This window comes from Miniopterus natalensis, chromosome 5 (genome assembly GCF_054644295.1).
Source record: "Miniopterus natalensis isolate mMinNat1 chromosome 5, mMinNat1.hap1, whole genome shotgun sequence".
Classification (NCBI taxonomy): Eukaryota; Metazoa; Chordata; class Mammalia; order Chiroptera; family Miniopteridae; genus Miniopterus; species Miniopterus natalensis.
In genome coordinates, this window is record NC_142085.1 from 87116860 (window position 1) to 87137953 (window position 21094).

A 21094-nucleotide genomic window follows, 5' to 3' on the forward strand; every position below is an offset into this window, starting at 1 on the left:
AAATTTTCTTTATATAGAAGACTGGTGATGAAATTGGTGTTATCTATCATTTAAAATGCTTAGACAAAAAATAATATACTCATTTTCTAATGAATCAAATAAAGCCCTTGTCACAGGATAGTTACTTTATTGTTTAACAAGGCAAACACCTGAAAAATAAAATGTTCTATATAGCTTTCCGAGATCTTTGAGGTAATTTAACTCTGTAAATTATGTCCAGTTAGTATCATTGAAATCTTACTAGGAACGATATAGCACAGACTGTACTAGATTAGATTGCAGTTTATCTGAGTTTCTGTGGTGACGGCAGAGGTGACACTTCCCGTCACTGGGCAGTTGTAGAGAACACAGGCCTTTTGTCACTCTGTCCAGTGTTCAGTATCTCTGATCCCTTATCTGAGGCTGGAAAAGGAATGATGATGTTGTTTATGGGTTATAGCTTTATAGATATATGAAGCCCAAATAATTTCATAATTTTGCCAGCTAGGATACATTTTTTGTTGACAGTATCTTACTTAATAGGCAAAGGATTTCGTTTTCTCATTAAATCCTGCAACTAAAATCAATAAAAGGCAACTTTTCCATGAGATAAAAGAGAGCGCTTTTTAAAAATTTTATTTCCTATATACATAAATCTATGTGTTTTATGTGAAGATTGAAGAAGCAGATTTGGGGGTTTTATTATATAAGTTATTTCTTAGGTTTTAATTAATATAATTGCAAAATTCTATAGAAGAACATATGAATCATGTGGTATGCCTCTTTCCTTGGAGTTGGCAAGCAGTGCTTTTGACAAGGCATGTGCTACTTGCTATTTTTGAGTATGGATTTGGCCAATAGATGGCCAAGGCCCAGCAGCACCCCCTGCCTCCCAACTCAGTGGGTAGTTTTTGATAGCCCCAGGCTTCCATGATCCAAACAGCTCCTAGTGCCAGGTGAAAAGTAGACCCCCATCCGTAAGGGCTAACATGTCAAGTTCTTCTAGGAGCAGTCATGGTCAGCAGCCATGTGGAAGGCCTGGTTGGCCAGCCTGAGTCATGGTTCTTTCTGTAGCCAGCTGGCTGGGAGGCACAGTGGTGGGCAGTGCTAGCATGAACACGGGGCGGAGGAGCAGTGGCTCCCTCCCTTGTGGAAACCAAGAGTGCTGGACGCAGAGAAACGGGTGCCTACTGCAGATCTAAACAGCAGCAGGGATGTGTTTCTGTAGCTGAGTCTGCTGTTCTTTGATTTTTCTCCTGTTGCCTCAAAGCTTAGAAAATTGTTAGTTTTCAAAGATGTTGTGCCTGTATTGTTCTGCTTTCTGCTGATGTGCTGTGTTTGATATTTCTATACTGTACTCATTCCTTCTGGAGTTGATCTGAAATGTGATGTGGGTGAGGTATATAGAGCTGGGTCTTGACTCTACTGCCAACTTTTCATTGTGGCTCCGGCCACTGCAGCTATGAGACCTTGGGCAAATTATGAAATCTTTCTGTGCCTCCACTTTTTCATTGATAAAAGTAGAGATAATACTTCTTACTAGTAGAGTAATCCTCAGAGTTAAATGAGAAGATGCATGTAATACTGTTAGAGAGTCAAGCACAGTATTGGCCCCAGTGAATGTTGGCTCTAGTAGTAGTAGTATCACTCTCATTGATAGTCCCTCTCCCTCCAGCCCATCCTGTCACTTCTGTCATGTGAAGAACAGAGCCCCAATCCTCTCTCCCCTTTTTGCTCTCACACTGACTTCATCACTTGCTTGTTCTTGGCAAGAATCATCTTTGCTTTTAGGCAACTCAGGTGATTACGGAACATTTACAGAAAGCTTAACTCTGCATGGCTTTGAGAGAGGTTCATTTTTACAAATCAAGTAAATACTGTGATAATCAACTTTTGCTTTCTTTACATCAGGTGCAATACTTTTAAAAGGTAGAGTTGAAGAGATAATATATACAAAAGGAGTTTATTATTATGAAATAAATCCTTTGGAACTATACTGCAGGGACCAAATTTAATATGTCTTCTCTAATTTTTATGTAATCATATATATGTATTATATAAGTAATATATTTATTTTGTAAAAAATGTGCAACAAGAAGGATATAAAAATCTGTTGTAATCCCATCTCCTAGCGCTATAACCGTTGTTTACACTGGGGTAGCTCCTTGCAGACTGCTTTTCTATACACACATGCACGTACACTGTAATATAACTTAAGATGTCTCATTTAAACAGTCACAAGTAGGAGAGGGTGTTTTTTTTTTCTTTTTTTAAAAACTAACTTTTTTAAACTTTCCTACAAGAAATGCACATGCCTTTTTCTTAAGCACAGGCATTCAGAACCCTGGAGAAATGGGATGAGCCTGCTTTCTGTCTGTCTGGCAGGAGCACAGCCGGAGGTGGTGAGGCTTCTGGCTGCACTATTTTTACATCACATTAACTAGGGATTGAGGGAAGTGGATCGTGATGGGATTGAAGAGCGGATGTAATTATGAAAAGTGAGACTGTGTTTGCTCAGCAGGAGAGAAATTTTTAACAGTAAGATGAATTTTAGGTGGAAACTGACAACCAAGTGGATAATCTGTGGGAAGTAGTCCCGGAAGAGCCCCAGAAGCAAGAGTGCTATTCATTTGACAGACTTTCTGGGAACGGCCCAAGTGTGAGCATTTCTGTCTCAGAGTAACCCCAAGGGACACAGATCAGCCCAGGCCTGAGTCAGAGGGTCCTGCTGGAATTGGGCCAACAGGGCATGGTTGCTGCGCTGGTACTAGACCTCCTGTTCTCCAGACTTCTCTCGTTCCCCTTCTTCCAGGGCCATGGTAGGATCGCCCTTCTTTCCCTTCAAATTAGATGTTTTCAGTTAACTCACCTTGTCCAACGAAATATGTGCACCACCTTGAAAGGCCCTCCTTTCCTATACCCCCTCTTCCTGCCTGCGGTTGGTGATGGTATGGCATCCGATGAAGACAGTGTGGAACGGAGCCCCGCTCACCCACATGGGCATGAAGCATGATCAAGAGAGAAACTTGTGAGATCTGGGGCATTGTTGCTGCAGTAAAAATAGCCCCCTCTTGATTGATTAGTAGTATCAGCCCATGTCTTCACCTGCACAACGAATTCACCTATTCCTCAGGCCAAGTGGAACTATAATATTGCTTCTGTTATAGCAATTTTCAACTGGTGTGCACAAGAATTTTTAAAACATGCAATACCTGACTCTTTAGTTAGGGGCACTGACCTATTTTCTCTTAGGTTGTTACATAAAAAAATGACAACATCCAAGACAACAATAGCTGCCTGGTGTGAATAAATAAAAAGTATACCTATTTTTTGTCAGATTGGCAAAAAATATATTTTTTGGTGTGCCACAGAATTTTAGTCATTAGTTTATATGCCATGAAATCAAAAAGGTTGAAAATCGGTGTTCTGTTAGAGTGAATTCTGTCCTCCTAGCAATCAAGAATAGGTTGGTTTTGTTTTTATAAAATATACTGATGGCGTTCTGTTTTTTCATGGAAGCAGTGTACTACAGGAGAACTGTCATGAAAATTTGAAAGTCAAATTCTAAAAGTCAGAAAGATAGATATAGATGTTCTGCAGAGCAGCAAGGGCAGATCCAAACCCAGAAAACTAGCAAGTGTTAGGTTTGTGCTGGGTCCTACTCTTCGGGCTCCAGCAGTCCAGTGGGGGGGGGTGGGAATGGCGAGTATCTTTCCTCTATCCATCTTAAGTTCTCAGCGGGGTCTCTTCACAAAAGACAGATCAACAAGAGAAAAGCATACATATTTTATTAATATAATTTTTAGATGATAGGAAAGCATGCGCAAGGAAATGAAAGCTGAAGATGTGGTTCAACTTGAGTGCTTTTATGGTGGGTTTGATGAAGAGTGGGAAGTGCAGGAAAACGTAGTAGGACAAAGGGCTCCGTGCTGAGGGTAGTTACTGGGGAAAACTCAGCAGGTCCTGTCCGCTCAGACTTCTCCCACGTTCCTTGTCTTCAGAGATAAGGATGCTCCTTTCCTCCAGGTACAGGTGGGGCCTTCTCATGGGGGTCTTACGTCCTGTTTCAGGGAGGAAGGAATCCTTCCTGCACCTGTCATTTCTCAAATTCCTCTGAGTTTAAAATATTCAATATGCCAGCGTGTGGCATATTTGGGGGTAGCGTATGCTGAACCCTGTCAGGGGACTTCACAGGTACCTAGTGTCCCTGACACACTAGCCAAAGGCCTCCTGCCTTCTTCAGGTATACAACATAATGATTCTATATTTGTATATGTTGTGAAATAGTCATAATAAGTCTAGTTAACATCCATCACCACATGTAGTTACAAAAAATTTTTTCTTGTGATGAGGACATTTAAGATCTCAGCAACTTTCAAATATGCAATACAGTCATAAACTGTAGTCACCACACTGTACATTATTACATCTCCATAACTATTTTATAACTTGGAAATTGTTTTTTTGCTAATGAGTTGTGTGAGTCCTTTATGTATTTTAGATATTAACCCCTTATCAGATACATGACTTGCAAATGTTTTATCCCATTCAGTAGGTTGTCTTTTCATTTTGTTGATTTGTTTATTTATTTATTTATTTCTCTCTCCCCCCCTTCCCTCCCTCCCTTCCTCCCTCCCTCCCTTCGCTGTGTAAAAGCTTTTTAGTTTGACGTAGTCCCACTTGTTTATTTTGCTTTTGTTGCCTTTACTTTTGGATTCAGATAAAAAAAAAAAAATCATTGCCAAGACCAATGTCAAGGAGCTTTACTTGTCTCTGTTTTCTTCTAGGAGTTTTATAGTTTTAGGTTTTACATTTAAGTCTTCAGTTTATTTTGAATTAAATGTTGTGTATGGTATAAGATGAACTTTGGAGTCTAACCAACAACCAAAGTCATTTCTGGCTCTGTCCCCACTTGCTGTAAGGTTTGGGACAGATTGATGAACACCTCTAAACTGCAGTTTCCTATCTTTAGATGGGAGGGTCCTAATTACCTTATAGAGGTTTTGCATGAGGATTAAATGAGATGATACCCGTGGAGAACCCAGCAGTAGTAAGCTCAGAATGAATGGTTATTACTCTTTTTAGAAGTTTTTCTCTTTGCAGTAGTCCTGTCGATTAGGTGCTGTTCCCCTGTTTTATAGATGAGGAAACTGAGACTCAGTGTGGCCATGTGTCCCATTTTCTTAAAGAGTACTCATGATGGAATAGAATTCACTCTTGTTTTTATAGTTTAGAAGTTGCTGAATTCTTTGACCATCCAAGCTGCCTTTGATAATTTCCTTCAAAAAGAATGTTATGTATGCATCTGTCAGCAGGATGCAGATATGTGCGGGATGGGATAATGGATCCTTCAGCAAAGTGGAAAAAGGTTGACCTTTAATAAATAGTGACATACAACTAAATGCAAATAGTTGTTAAAATTGAATTTAGGTTATAAAATAATTCAAAATATATTTCAGGTAATTCAGGTTATTGACTGAGAGCCAATGTTAAGTTTGTTATAAAGACATGAGCAGAGCAAGGACAATGGGCCGGGTACAAAAACCCACCATGGCAGAAAGCCCCTGATGCCTAGCACGGGGCAAAACTGGGAAAACAAGAACCTTGTTCCCAGGATAACCTGTCCTCCCCCAGCATATCGCTGGTCCTGTGGTTTGGACCCCTGAGCAGTTCCTCCCTGAAGATAACATCTAGGTCTCAGTTGTATTTCAGCTTCAGGCCCAGAAAAGCAGCAAAACCAGACAAGTGGTGCCCTGGCTGCCTCAGGACCAGCTTACATTGGCTAATGACCCCCCTACCCTGGCACTGACCAATCAGTGGAGACCACGACCCTGAAAGAGCACACTTGGAAAGCTGATGAATATTCTATTGAGACCCTCCCCTGAGGCCTGCCCTAAGATTTCCATCTGTAAGAAAGAGAGAAATATGCTCAGGACCCAGTGCACATTCCCCATGAGGGGAGCACGCCAGTGCCATCTCCTCCTCCCTTCCTCTCTCCAAGGGGACACCATGGGACTTGCAACCAGGGGAGCAATGGGCAGCAGCCGCCCGTCCCAGACAAACCCCCTGAAAATGCCCCCAAGGCCCCCTCTCTGACTTCTCAGTGAGCCAAAGCAGCGCAGCCTACGCTCTCCTGTTACTTCTGTGTACCTTCCTTGTTTCACTGTCCTAAGTATATTTTTGCCACCATCATGGACCCAGTACCCTTTGACTCAGTGCTGTGTAGCCCTTCCCTTTGGATATCCCCATCCTCCACCCCCTTTTTTTAAATAAATTCAGTTTTTCTTTATTTACCATCTGAGATGGCTATTTAGCCTCCCGTGTACCACTGGCCTTAACCTTTCAAAGTTATGCTGCAGAAGCACATAAACAGTTGACCCTTGAACAATGCAGGTTTGAACTGTAGGCATCTACTTACATGCAGGTTTTTTCAATAAATACTGCAAATTTATTTTCTCATGATTTTCTAAATAACATTTTTTTCCTCTAGCTTATTACAGTATATAATATATTGACCATGAAGAATATGTGTTAATCAACTTTTATGTTATCAGTAACACAGTTAACAGTAGGCTATTTGTAGCTAAGATTTTGGACAGTCAGAAGTTATATGAGGATTTTTAATTGTGTGTGGGGTAGGGACCCCTAACCCTGTGTTGTTTAAGGATCAACTGTACACAGGAAATTAAACACTTAAATATTTTTAGGAGGGAATCCTGAGTGTTACATATGTTAGGGAACATGTAATTATAATTTTCTGTTTACAGCTATTAAGCTCACCCCAATTTTCACTCTAAAAAGGAATGCTGAGCAGAATAGGAGCTGTTTGTCTGTTGAAGGGATTCTAGATAATTAGTGTGTTAGCAGGGAGTGCTAAAGTTCCCCTGGCTTGGTGTGTGGGGACATCTGAAAATTCCTTTCTTGCAGAGACTTGTGACTCAGGAAGCCTCCTCTTACTCTCTTTCTGCACTGCTTCCAGGCTCTCTGCTTACATTCCTAGACTCAAGCAGAGCTCATTTTTGTGTAATTACTTAACCTGTCTGTTCCGGTCCACCCCTGCCCCAAACCCCCCAGCCCTTCTGGGTGGGTGAGCCAAGTGCCATACTTAGCTGTCTCTCTGGCTCCAACAAGGTGTCTGGCAGAGGGTAAATGCTCAATAAATGTAAAGTACCCCAGGCTCCTCCATTTTAATTGGGGTGCTGCCCAGTGTCATTTGCCTGTTAAATGTGTAGTCTAGCCAAACCAGTACTTGAGTGAATAATTGTGTTATTAGAAATGACTTCAATGGTCCTGGTAATAATTTTGCTAATGCAGAATTTCACTTCTAGCCTTTTAAAGTATGAAAGAATCATAATTGAATTTGATAGGAAATATAGCTGGGTTTTTTGCTCTCATAGTTTGTATTGATTTTGTGTATTTCTGTGTGTTGTATAACTTAAAAAGAACAATGACAATTTGGTTCCTAACACAGAGCCGTTGATGGGACAGTGTGACTGTATACAGTGTGGCAGAAAATAAGGTCTCAGTAAGGTCCCTTGATTGAGAAAACCTGAAGGTGGTTCCAGGTTGACCAGTTTTCCCCTGGAAACAAACAAGTAGTAGTAGCATAAAATAGTGACTGTGTGCTCTTGCACTGTTTACTTTTACCTGTTGACTATGTTCTGGGTCTTGAGTGTGACATGTCCCACAACCTAAGAAGTAAAAAAAAGTAAATATTAGACAGTGGTGTGTGACAAAGACAGAGCTGTGCTGGGCCTCTCATTTGGTGGCGCTCCAGGGTCCCCTTGTGGAGTGAAGCCCTGAGCCTAGGGTGTGGGCGAGGCCTTCACAGCATTGGGCAGAGTCAGCTCTCCTGGACTTGGAGACTCATCCTCAGTCTGTAGTTTACCTGAGCTGGGCCTTCTCATGTATTACATTTCAGGTGCTTGTCTTCTAACTTTTACTGCACATAGGCATCCTCCTAGTAGGTGCAGACTACACCCCGTCACTCTATTTTGTTTCATTTTTTTTAGATGTATATGACTTCTTTATAATTCTGAGTGATCATATGATTTTTGTAAAAGTGTCTCAGTCTATTTCCCAGTGTGGTTGAAATTAATCACTCAAAAGCATTGTGGTATTCTGGACTAATTTTTAGGAGCCCGAGTCATAGTGGTAGCTCTACAGATAAGTCATGGAAAGGTGTTAGATACAACTTTGGTGTATGTCATTGTCTATGCAAAATGCTCCCTGACTGATGAGAAAGTTAGGGAGGTTCCCCATGGATATTATGGGGACAAGCTAAAATCTAGTTCTGAGTTGACCTCCCATAGATGACTCATCCCTTCTATATGGGATTATCTTCCTAATAAGATGTCTTTAAAAGCTGAAATGTAGCCAAATGTACAGTGTTTTTAAGGTATCATGGATACTTCAGCAATAATTTGTTGTTGTTGTTAATCCTCAACTGAGGATATTTTTTCCATTGATTTTTAGAGTGGGAGGGAGGAAGGGAGGAGGTGAGAGAGAGAGAAACGTCGATGTGAGAGACAGACATCGATTGGTTGCTTCCCAAAAGGGGTGGGGATGGAACCTGCAGCCTAGGTACATGCCCTTGACTGGGAATCGAACCCAAGACCCTTCAGTGCACTGGCCAACGCTCTAACCACTGAGCCACACCGGCCAGGACTCCAGCAATAATTTTAAAATGCCGATGTCTCCCCCCCTTTTAACTGGGAAGTGAAAGAAAGTTCAGTTAATTTTAGTATGATTTTTCTGTACAGAATACACCGTCTTCATTTCTGTTTTGTCACAGACATTCTTTACTCAATTTTTGTGGTACAAATAATTTTGAAACAGTAACCATGGTCAGCACTAACTGCCGACTGAATAAAAGAAAAAACTAATCTGTGACTCTGTTCATGTGCTCTTCTCTTTTCCACTTCCATCAGTTCACACAACAGCTGAGAATTGTCCTTGGGGTAGGGCTGTGCCAGGTACTGGAAATACTAAGGGTTCCAGCACAGTGTGCATGCGGGGGCTACAGGTGAGTTGGGGGGCGACTGAGAAGTGGGGGTGTGGACCAGGGGCATGGACTATCCTGCCAGGAAAAGCTTCCTGTGGGAGGTCAACTCAGCTGCAGTTTGCACATAGAAGGTGGTCCTCTGCGTGTGATCTGTCACTGCTGTGCCACCAGACTGAGCAGCCAACAGCAGCTAACACTTGTCTTCATGCAGCTGCTGCCAGTGAGAAAGTCAGGAATCTCTTCCTTAGCGTTCCTCATCTAACTGAAATCTGTGCCAGTTCTTGGAGCTCTAATGACCTCTGTGGTTGAGACAAGCCTTTAGGAAAACTATCCAAGGCCTCTGTTGAAGCTCAGTCATTGGTGTCATTGAGGGAGCGCTCCTGTCAGTTTCCTTAAGGAAGCCCCATTGGTTATTAAGAGCTTTATTCAGGAGCCACTCTTTCCTAGCAACAGGATCGTGTGCTGTGGGGAAAGAAGCGAGGTGAAGGATGTTCTCTGTGCCCATGAGTTTGTGGTTTAGATTAAATACAAAATACATAAATGTGAAATCATTTAAAAACAGTGTGTGCAAAGATGATGACAGGAAATGGAATTGTGGGAAGAGGGTATAAGGAACTTAGCTGTTAGTGAGAAGATGACTACATTTATTTGGATTAAGGTATCATGTAGGTCCATTCAACAGGAAACGGAAAATAATTGCATGTCATGATCCATGTGCTAGGTGTTTTGCTTGGGTGGTAGATATTTAAGCTTTGCAGGATATTGCACTTGGGAATGGGCATGTTGTACTTGACTAGATAGCATCCAGAGTGTCAAAATACTAGAGCTGGAAGGATCCTTGGAAATTATCTAGGCCAACTTGATTTTTTTCCAGACAGAATAAAGATGCAGAGTGCTAAAGCCCACACCGGAACTCAGACATGCTGTTGTCCGCTGAGAACGGTGTCCCTGTCCTGGCTTTGCTCTGCTCACTCAGCTGGGAGGCATGCTTCAGGGCTGGGATGATAGTTGGGTTGTCCAAGGGGGAGTTACGGGTTTTTTTTCAGTTAGTAGTCAAACAAACTTGGCTATGGATCAGAAGAGGCAGCAATGTGTTTGGAGTGATGTCATTTCCTGATCAAATGCTTGATGTACTTACTGACTGAGCTAAGAGGCAGGGCTTTTAAAGAGCAGGATGCTGAGAATCCTGCTATCTTAACTGCTCTGACAACTGAAGAGGAACATCTCTAAAATTAATATAGTAGATTAAGTATAAATGATGAAAGTACACACCTGGTTGGCAAGATTATTATAATATTTAAAATATAAAATTTTCATCAAAATAGTGATTAACCACTTTAATAATTGAACTTCCCTTTAGCAAATTTAGTGGAGACTTAGTGTAGATAGATGTGTAAATGCTTAAAAGCTTAAGATCCCCCTTTTTTCTCTTTTTTTCTGTTTTGAGGCTGTAACATCATTGATGTCAAGAGCGCATGTAATTTTGATTTTTAGCCTTTGGAGTTGGCTGGTAATATGGAGGTCCTCTAGTTCAAATCCAGTAAAACCCCTAGTTAGATCAGTTGCTTCCAGGCACCGCTGGCAGTTGGCTGCCTCTGCTTAAACTCTTCCCAGTGTTCAGGTTCCTTTTGGAGACAACCCTGGTGTTGACAGACAGCACCCCTTGTTAGAAAGTTCTCTTTCGTAGTAAACATAGGGCTTCTTATAATTTGTGCTTATGTCTCCTATTTCTTCCCCAAGATTTTTTTCTGGTTTTCTCAGAACATTTTTCATAGTTCATTTTAGATGCTCAGAGGTTCTAGACAAGAACATTTTATCTTAAAACATTTGAGCATTCCTCACAAATACATAATAGGTGTTCCCAAACAATAGGATCATCAAATGCCTACTGTGTGCCTGGTGTAATGCTGGGGCCTCAAGAACACAAAAGCAAAGAAGTTGTCAGGCTGGTGAAGAACAGAGGTTTGGGGGAGTAAGTGCAGAGAGTGAATGCATGTGCCAGCTGTGAAGAGGGTTCCATGGGAATGGCAGGAGAGAGTGGCCGGACCATTAGGGAAGCCTTCACCACCGGATGCCAAGGGCCAGAGGGGTGTTCTCAACCAAAGGTGGCAGAAAATGTGTGGGGATGTTGATTTTTAAGGTACAGAGTTGGGTGGGCAGTGCAAGTGACAGGAGGTGGGTCTGGAAAGAGGGACCATCTTTCAAATCATTTATCAAAAGAGGAAACCGTAGATGTGAGTACTGTGCTGAACCATACTTATATTCTGGAAGTTTTAGCTCACAAATAAATAATGCAGAGCTCTCATTGATTGAACATGTGCTGTGTGCCTGTCATTGTTCTAAGGTCCTTTCTCATACTCCTCACAGCTCTAGAGGGATGCACTACTGTCACCAACCCCAGCAGACCAGGAGAGAGGCATGGAGCAGGTCAGCTATTGCCCACAGCCATGCCATTTCATAGACCTTCCTGCTGGTGGGCACCATGTGGAAACCACTGTTCACATTGAATTTCCTCCAGTCTCTATATTCAGTTGCTCTTGGTTCTTTAATACTAAAATATATCTAAAACTGGCACTCATTTTATTTTCTTGCACAGTTGAAGTTATTGCTGTTTCACTTAATTAATTACAGAATAAGAAGAACTGAGTGGTAATAATGATTTACCAAATTTTACTAGAGCTCTTTGTACTTAGCATTGAATCGAATTACATTCTTTAGGTTGAGGGAAATATTTCTGAATATTGATACTGGCTGTTTACTGAGGTGGTTTCCTGTATATATCTATAAAATATAAATGATATTCATATTTTTCCACACCATTTGAAGGGTTCTTGCTTGAAAAGATGAATATCCTTGACTTGGGTTAACTGACATAGTTTTGTTCTAAAAATAGTTCTAAGTGTTGGAAGTGAAGTGATTTATCTAGGGCATTAGATTACAGCCCAGATAGGCTTTCAGCAGATCTGCTCTATATTTTTAGGATAGATTTCTCTACTTTTAATAATCCTCAATAAATGTGTATTGATGACAATACCTATAATGACAGAACATCTTACATTAGAGAGGTTAACAGGCTGACTTTTTTTTGAATAATCAAAGACCCCGGTCAAAGCTTAGCCTATCCTCTGTCTTTTTAGTAGAAGATCGTGCTCTTCAGGTAACACCCCAAACACCAGGGAGCTGCTGTGCCAGTATAACCCTGAGCCCAGAAGGAAAGTTCTGCCATAGAATACCTGGGCACCCTATACTCGGCCACATAGTTTGGGCGACTGAGAACCCAGCTGGCCTGCTGGTTGGTAATTCCTCAACACTCTGGTATGTCTTGATGTTGCCAAATAGACCGAAGGATTCGGAGAACAGGAAATAAACTGCTGGGAGATAAGTGGGCAGCTACAAACTGTAACCTAGACGAGAGAGGAAATGAGAATACTAATCCAGGGGAACAACATTAGCAGTTTAGCTTTATTTTTAAACCCAGAATCATTGGAAAGATTTCTTTCTCTAATTTAGGGGACCTACCCACTTAGTTTTACTGGTTAGAACTCACAGCAAAGAAGTGGGGGGGTGGGACTATGTTTCCATTTATAGTTGCATCTCAAACTGATGAAGAATTACAAAAGGATTCGATTGAGTCTGTGAACTTTTTGTTTATCTAACAACTACCACTGTGTTTTCATAAGACCAAGAAATCTGTGATGTTAGAAATAATTTGACAATATTTGTTGCCTCTGTTCTTCAGAGTTTGTGTCATGCTGTGGCTGTGCTGGCTGTTGTCATGAAGAAAAGGGGTTTGATTATTGATGTGAACCAAATATGCAACCACACCTGGATGTTAAAGCAAAAAGGCGAAAGTATAGAAAATGTGACTAACCTTTATTCTCTCAAATATGATACCTTGTCACCAAATACTACTTTATAAGGAAGGTCATAGTAGATGAATGGTCACTATGTTAACCTAAGAATTCAAAACTGATCAGCAGTGAATATCACGTTATTGGTCATATTTTGTCTTGTGGCAGCCATTCTGGTGTCCGTCAGTGAATCTGGATTTGTTGTCCCCCATCCACCTGTGATGAGGGCCCTCCTGTGTGTGTTCGTAAGTCTCTAATTGCAGATGGAGCACTAAATTATGTCCATTTAGTGAACCAAACTCTACAAAGACAAAGGTGTCTTAGCACCTAACAGTTTGTAATAGGCAGGCAGGCAGTTAGCTATTGTTAAAATGCCTTTGGGAATTGAAAATAACCTGTTTGAAATAGTTTTCAATAATCTTTTAATAGTTCAAAGATATAACAGGTTAAGGATTGTAACTTCTAATTATGTGTTATTCTTTGGCACAATATATTCAAACTAACTTTGTCAGTATTCAGAGATGATCATGACTCTGTCCCTTTCCTCAGGAAACACAATTCAGTAGGGAGAGTGTCTGTGCAGTGACAGTTACCATGCACACAGTGGGTTGTGTAAGCAATGCACAGGCAGAGCTGGGACCAGAGTGAGGTGGCGTGGGAACCATCAACTAGGTTGGATTTGACTGGTGTTTGCCATGTCTCAAGATGGCAACCTCACAGCTCTCTGATTTTTGCAGAGGTTTTTGTGTGTGTGTGTGTGTGTGTGTGTGTGTGTGTGTGTGTGTGTGTGTGTGTTTAAAGCTCTGATTTTTGCAGAGGTTTTTGTGTGTGTGTGTGTGTGTGTGTGTGTGTGTGTGTTTAAAGCTACAATATCCTTACATTTTAAGTGGGTAAGAATTCATTCCTCTTAGAAAATTTGAGGATTTTATTATGCATTTTATAACTAATGCTAATTACCACTAAGTGTGGTGGACCCAGGCTGGGGGCCGCTTCTAGCTTTCTGGTGCCTTGAAAACAAACTTAAGAACTTAAAATCAAGTGTGTTTTGGACACAGGTGGGCATGAGGGAGGGGTCTGGTTGTTGTGGAGGTCCTTGACAGTTTGTCATTGTACAGTTGAACCTTGAACAACATGGGCTTGAACCGCATGGATCCACTTATAAGTGGTTGTTTTTGAATAAAAAATAGCTCATTGTATCCCCCAGGTTTTGCATCCATGGAGTCCACCAACTGCAGATACGGATGGCTAACTCTAGGTATTGATCTGTGCTATTTTATGTAGGGGCTTTGAGCATCTGCAGATTTTGGTATTTATAACGGTCCTGGAACCAGTCCCTCATGGAAGCTGATGGATAGCTGGAGTTAAGTTTTTGGGGAATTAAAAGGTATAGGTGGGTTTTTGGCTGCGAGTGGGGTCAGTGCTCCTAGCCCCCTCATTGTTCAAGGGTCAACTGTACAAGAATTTGGAGACCATTTACACAGGTGCCACAGGTTCACAGGGGTTATTAATTTATTAGGCACAAAGCCCAGAGAGGAGACGGGATTCAAAGCTTCCTTATGAACATCAGGCATGCTCTTGCTGGTTAATGATAGTCTTAGTTTGACAGATACACGTCAGTATATATCCACATGTTCGTGGATGTTCTGGCTCCCAGCTGCACTTTGCCCAAGAGCAGGGCTCACTCTTCTCCAACTTTGTATTGGTCACAGCATCACACAGCAGGAACCTAAGTATGAGCTGAATGTCGACATGATCACCAGCATGGGCCAGTCAGGTGACACTCAGAGAATATTCATCACAGTGAATGCAGGGGAGTTGGTCTTGTGGCTCCTGGGCTCCAGGGATCACTAGCCCTGTGTCCTTACAGGGCTCTATGAGGGCTGCCCTGAGGCATTTACCTAATTCCACAAAGCACCTACCAGAGGGTCTGACTTTTAGATGAGGGAGTGATGGTTGAGAAAGATGAAAGTTGTTATCCGGGTTCAGAATTTTTCAAATTTGAAAATTAAAATTTTGTACTCAAACATTTTGAAACTTAGAATTTCTTCCTATTTCCTCTGTGATAAATCCTAAACAACTTAGATATTTTAAATGTGTGTTTTCCAAATTGGCCATGTTTAGATGCTGAACTATTTGAAAATAAAAATGTAGAAAAGATACAGAAAATTTAACATTGGGAGGAAAATGAAATTAAATAGGCCTCATCCTTTCCGTTTTTTGCACTAAATAAATAATACTCTGATTCAGACACACAATAGATTTTGTGAAGATTGTTTTTCCATCATACAGGACCGTCGGATGAGAGCTCCTCACACCTGTGAGAGGCAGGATGGCCTCTGGGTCCTGTTTTCATAGCGATGGACATTTTCATGCTGTAGTTTATCATTTGCTCAGGTGTCTGCTGTTTCTCAGGAAAACCTTTTATGGCTTTCCTGTGACTGCCAGTGTATGGGCTGTGCTCAGTCCCCTCCACTAATCCCCACAGCCTCCCCAGCCTTTTCCTTTGACCATGCATTCTGTTTAGTTCTGAAGTTGAATCTCCTTGTCGGCATAATCCTGGCCCACTGGTTCATTCCCGTGGTAAATATCTTCTTGGTTGTTTTCTAGGTTGTGCTGGTAAGGTGGAATGAGCCATACCAGAAGCTGGCCACGTGTGACGCAGATGGAGGGATATTTGTGTGGATTCAGTATGAAGGAAGATGGTCTGTGGAACTGGTCAACGACCGAGGGGCTCAGGTGAGTGGGCTGGAACCTCTTCCAGGGAAAGACTGCTGGAAACACAGCACAGACCGTGTGTTCCAGGGCAAATGAAAACTCTTTCCAGAAATAGGTGGAGTAGAAATAAATGAAACTAGAACCCTACTTGTCATGCTTCATGAGTATATCACTAGATAAAAAGAGAAAGATCATACTTCTCTTCAACTTTGCTACTCTTATGAGAACGCTCCAGGCTTTAGAGCTCTAATTAGATCTGTGAAATAATTTTTATATTCAGTGTTGTGATTGCATGTTAAATTTGGATCCTCTGAAGTACTTCTAGCATATCACTTTTTTGCTCTCTTTCACAAGGTATTTTCCCTGTGTTGTAATCTTCCTGGCTCTCTCACAGGGGGCGCCACGTGATGCCTCTCACAGCCCACTCACCATGCTGAGTTTTTAACACTTTTTTCTATCAGGTTGCAGTTAGCATGGCCACCTGTTCCTCCCTCAGCTCTTCCTTTCTGATACAAATTTGTCTCTCTCAGAGGAAAACAATTGCTCCAGGGATGCCCTGCTGAGCTGTGCTATTTTTGAAACCCACTCCATAGATTCTTCTGGCTCATGGGATAGCTCTGCTTGTCCTCCCACGTGACGATGGGCTGGATGGAGCTCCTCTTCTCCTGTATGTAAGGACACATGTCCCATCCCAGGGATTTAACAAAACTAGGGCTTCAGAACTGAATCCTCAGGGGACCTGTGTTGATGGGGCATTTCTTAGACTATTCATCTCTCCTAGGATGGTTTCCCTGTGAGCTCCCCAAGTTTGAAAGATAGAGATAGTGAAGTGACATAAAATTGCAAGGGGCGAAGATATTGTTAGCAGATCCTTATTAGAGGATCTTTATAAGATGTCATCACAGAAGACAAGTCTACTTCTGGGTAAAAATCAAATTTCCTTTGTGAGTTATTTATTTGGTAAGCTAAATGTAATAATTTGTCTGACTCTGAAAAGGCCAGATTGTAGTAGGCAGTTAGACAGACAGGAGTGGAGCAAGGGTGATGGGCCAGGTACAAAAGGTCAGCAGGGGGAAAAGCCCCAGATGCCTAGCAAAAGACAAAACTGAGAAAACAAGGACCTCGCCCCCAGGGTGACCTTTCCTCCTGTAGCATATCGCTTGCCATGCGATTTAGACCCCTGACCTTTTCTCCTTAAGGATAACACCTAGGCCTTAGCTGTATTTCAGCTCCAGGCCCAGAAAAGCAGCAAAACCAGACAAGTGGCGCCCTGGCCGCCTCAGGACCAGCTGCGTTAACTAATGACCCCCTGCCCTGGTGCCAGCCAATCAATGGAGACCAGGACCCTGAAAGAGCACACCTGGAAAGCTGAATATACTATTGAGATCCTCCCTTGAGACCTCCTTTAAGATCCCTCCTGAGAGAGAGGGAGGGAGGGAAAGAGAGATACCATGCCCAAGCCATTCCCTTCCCCCATTTTTTCCCCCACGAGAGACTCGCAGCCAAGAGAGCAGTGGGCAGTGGCAGCTCATCCTGGGCTTAACCCCCTGAACCTGTCTCTAAGGCCCACTTTTCTCTGACTTCCCAGTGAGCCAAAGCAACTCAGCCTAGGCTCTCCTGTTGCTGCTTCTATGCCCTTCCTTATTTCACTGTCCTGAATGTTTTTGCTGCAGACAATAAATTCTTGCTGGCTTTGCTGTACTTTGTCTCTTGACTGAAATCTTTCCTTCAAGAAGACAAGAACTGAGGTCTTGTCATCTCACTGGTAACAAATACCAGTTTCTTGCATACCTCCATAGGGTGAAAAAGAAGAGGTAGAACCTACCCGGTGACTAATTAGACTTCCGAATGGAGCTGCAGATATGGAAATCTCTGTGACTACGAGAAGTTCATGTCACGGGGGGATGTCGTGGTCAAGAGCATGATCTTTGGAGTCAGACCACACATGCCACAAATCTCACTCGATAACTTCTTAATGGGAAATACTTATCTGTGCCTCAGTTTCCTCTTCTGCAATGGGGATTCTAATGATACCTGCCTCAGAGGATCACTGTAACTAAATAAGACTAAATATGGAAAGTGCTTATAGCACTGTCTGCATATGATAGTCTCCACAGTTGTTAAGAGTCTCTATAGAATTATGAGTGGCTATTAACTCATAGTACCTGAGCACAGAGCCTGCCTGCCCTGAAATAGTATCCATAATGTCATCTCCAAAGAGTAGCCTCGGGCTTTGAGGCTGCAACTCTTCATGGCTTTCTGTAAAGTAGAGACTTCTCTGAATTTGTCCATAAGGGTCTAAAGTGCTATAATTCTCCTGTCTACCAAAGTGTGAGCTCTTTTCCCTAGGAAGGCCCAGTGGTCAGGTGAGACGTATTTTCAGTTGGGTGGCAAGAGGTTTTTAAAGTGTTACCCAGAAAAATAAAGCAAAAGGGGGCTATGAATGCCAACTCAGGGCTTGGCTTTTTCAGGTGTTATCTCTCAGTCTCCACAGGAACCCTTTAAGAAGATGTTATTCTCAGTTAATGGGGAGGGGGGTCGGGGAGGTTCAGTAACTTGCACAAAAGTTCAAGGGTGTTAAAGCCAGAATTGAACCCAGGTTGAATCCAGAACGCTCTATAACGCTGTCTAATTCCCCGGCAAGGAACTGTTTTCTCTTTTAGCAGAAATTCATAGTATACTGATAAGATACATTGTTCCAAACATTTTTTTGGAGGTAACAATACTGTTTAATTGCATTATGTTTTTATTCCTGCATTGTGACTCCTCAGTGCTTATTTAGTTCTTTCAGTTTTGAATGTACCTTTGCCACTCTCTACTCTAAGATACAGACTTTAGATGAAAGATGGGTGAGAGCTCCCTTCTACTTCTCCTCGTTACTCACATGTGACCACAGTAGGTTGCCAGTCTGTGTACTTCCCCTCTGACAGGGCACAGAACACCCAGGAAAGGTGCTTCTTGGCATCAAGAGACAAAAGGCCACTGAATCTGGAAAAACCTGACTCTTGATCAGCAATGCTTTTGAAGAAAGATCTTGATCAATAGGGGGAAATGTGAAAAGTAATAAACAGCACCTCCTTTAAAATGCAGCCTGGAGGCGAGAACTTTCCCGGGTGTCTCACGCAAGCGCAGGGCCGACCCCACAGGAAGAGGCACCTGCGTCTCCCACAGCAGGTGATACCACGTGACTACCTTGCGGGAGGAAGGAAAGGTTCCTCCTCGCCCAGTAACAGCTCAGCCGATGGGAGGCTGCCACAGCTCAGCCAATGAGAGGCTGCCACAGCTCAGCCAATGAGAAGTCACTGCACTTGGAACTCTGTTCCTCCAGTGGAATCTGTTTACAACGGCCCCTCCGGAGCCCGGAGCGCGTCTCTCTCCTTTGTTGCGCTGTTCTTGTGGCTCGGCCTTAGCGCTGTGTCCCTAATTCCAGTTTTTTGTGGTTCCTGAATAAACCCTTCTGGCTATTTGTTAAAGCTCAACATTATACGAAAGAGCTCCAGCCTCAGCCGCCAAGTAGAGCTATTGCCATATCACTTTTTTCTGACTGGCAGCCTGTCCAAGGGGGGATCCTTCTGTCATGTCCATATAGCAGCTGTGTGGTCTCTACCACCACCATATTCCTCAGCTTTTCTTGTCATTTAGAGTTTGGTGCAAATGGCATGTTAGAGAAAAGAAAGGAAGAATGAATTCAGACCTGGAAGTGAATGAGCTTACATGGACCTTAGAACATCTGGAAGCACCTAGAATCTCACAAATTCCTGTGCTGCCTAGGCTCTACTAAAGTAATCATTATATCTTGTGATCTGATTTATATTTTTATATAATTTTACTTTTTGGAAACTCTGATTCTACACATATCAGAACCCATCGATTAGTTGTCGTCATTAAGCGCAGGGGGGTTTGATTGCTTTTAATTGTATTGAAGTTAGATTTTATCTGAGTAAAGAACTTCACATTCTGGTAGTGATGAGTCACTGGTTAAAGGAGCAGTGGCTGTCTACACCTGAAACAGTATCTTGTGGGAGGAGGAACAGTTTTGTAACTTGGAATAGGAATGTCCTTGAAATCTGCTCAGAGAAAAATAATACTTTTTAGAAGAAATGGTAGGTGATCCTTGTTATATAGCATGCCCTTCATTGAGGCAAAACAATCAAACATCTCACAAAAGCTAAATGATGCTTTAACAATTTCTTTTTTAGGAAATGATTGAGTCATTTGTTTCAAAATTGAGTCTGGAATGGTGCGTGCATAGTTTTACAGAATTAGTCACCAAGGATGGTCTGATAAAAGCTACCTCAGGCCCAGCTGGCTTGGCTCATCGGTTGAACATCAACCTAGGATCCAGGAGATTGAGGTTCGATTCCCTGTCAGGGCACATGCCTGGGTAGTGGGCTCGATCTCCAGTGGGGGCCGTGCAGGAGGCAGCCGATCAATGACTCTCTCATCATTGATGTTTCTATCACTCTCCCTCTCCCTTCTTCTCTCTGAAATCAATAAAGATACATTAAAACAAAAAAACGAAAGAACTGCCTCAGGCAGTGAGTCATCCAGGCTGCTTGCTCAGCTTCAATTAATCCATGTCTGAGAACACTCGCTAGTGAAGCAAGAACACTGTAACCCTCTGCAACTGAAAGACAGCCAGTGGAGGGGGCTTTCTACCTGTTTTCTTTACAGCATTTGGTACTGAGCTCCCCCCCCCCCCCCGTTTCTGTTTTTCAGTTGTGATATATTCTTATCACTCTTTGCTGACCTAATTAACCCAATTAATCCATGTAAACATTCTATGTTACTATTTTTTGTGACTGTAAGGTTGGTGGTGTGTGTTTGGGCAAGATTCTTTTCACTGACTGTACTTTTTAACCCTCTATTAAGTTGTTCTTCCTTTTAGTACAAGTATTTCCCAAGATAAATGAGTTAAAATACATGTAAATAAAAGCATTATTTTTTGCAAAATAAAAGGACTTCCAAATTTTATTGCAGAGTTTATTGGACTTCATGAAAAGTTAAAAGTTTTACCCTTTGAAAGATACCACTAAGAAAATGAAAAGGCAAACCACAGAGTAGGAGAAATTATTTGCCACACACATTTCTGATAAAGGATTATATTTAGAATTTTTACCACACAATAAGAAGGCCAGCTTCTTGACATATATGAGTAGGTGAATATGAATACATATATATGGCAAGGGACTTGAACATGCATATCCCAAAAGATGATGTGCAAATGATCAATAAACAAGTGAAATCATGTTCAACATACTAGCCATTGGGGAAATGCAAATTAAAACACAATGTCATCCTGCTACGCAGCTACTAGGATAGCTAAAATAAAAAGACCAGCCACACCAGGTGTTGGTGAGGTGTGGACCTGCTAGTGCTCTCATATGCTGCTGACGGGGGTGTGTAAAATGGTGTTACCACTTTGGAAAACAGTTTGGTAGTTTCTTACACAAACATACAATTACCATATGAACCAGCAATTCTACTTTTAGGTGTTTACTAAAGAGAAATGAGACCATATGTCTACAAAAGGTCTTGTCCATTT

General features: G+C 42.0%; 1 protein-coding gene across 4 annotated transcripts in view; it reads left to right on the forward strand.

Moving 5' to 3' along the window:
- The window catches only part of TULP4 (TUB like protein 4), a 147212-nt gene that overhangs the window by 74490 nt on the left and 51628 nt on the right, over window positions 1–21094 (forward strand). For all 4 annotated transcript variants that reach the window (XM_087817714.1, XM_087817716.1, XM_016200695.2 and 1 more), the window contains exon 3: window positions 15442–15570. In XM_087817714.1, coding sequence (XP_087673840.1) covers window positions 15442–15570 — 129 coding nt within the window. The remainder of the gene's footprint in view (window positions 1–15441; window positions 15571–21094) is intronic.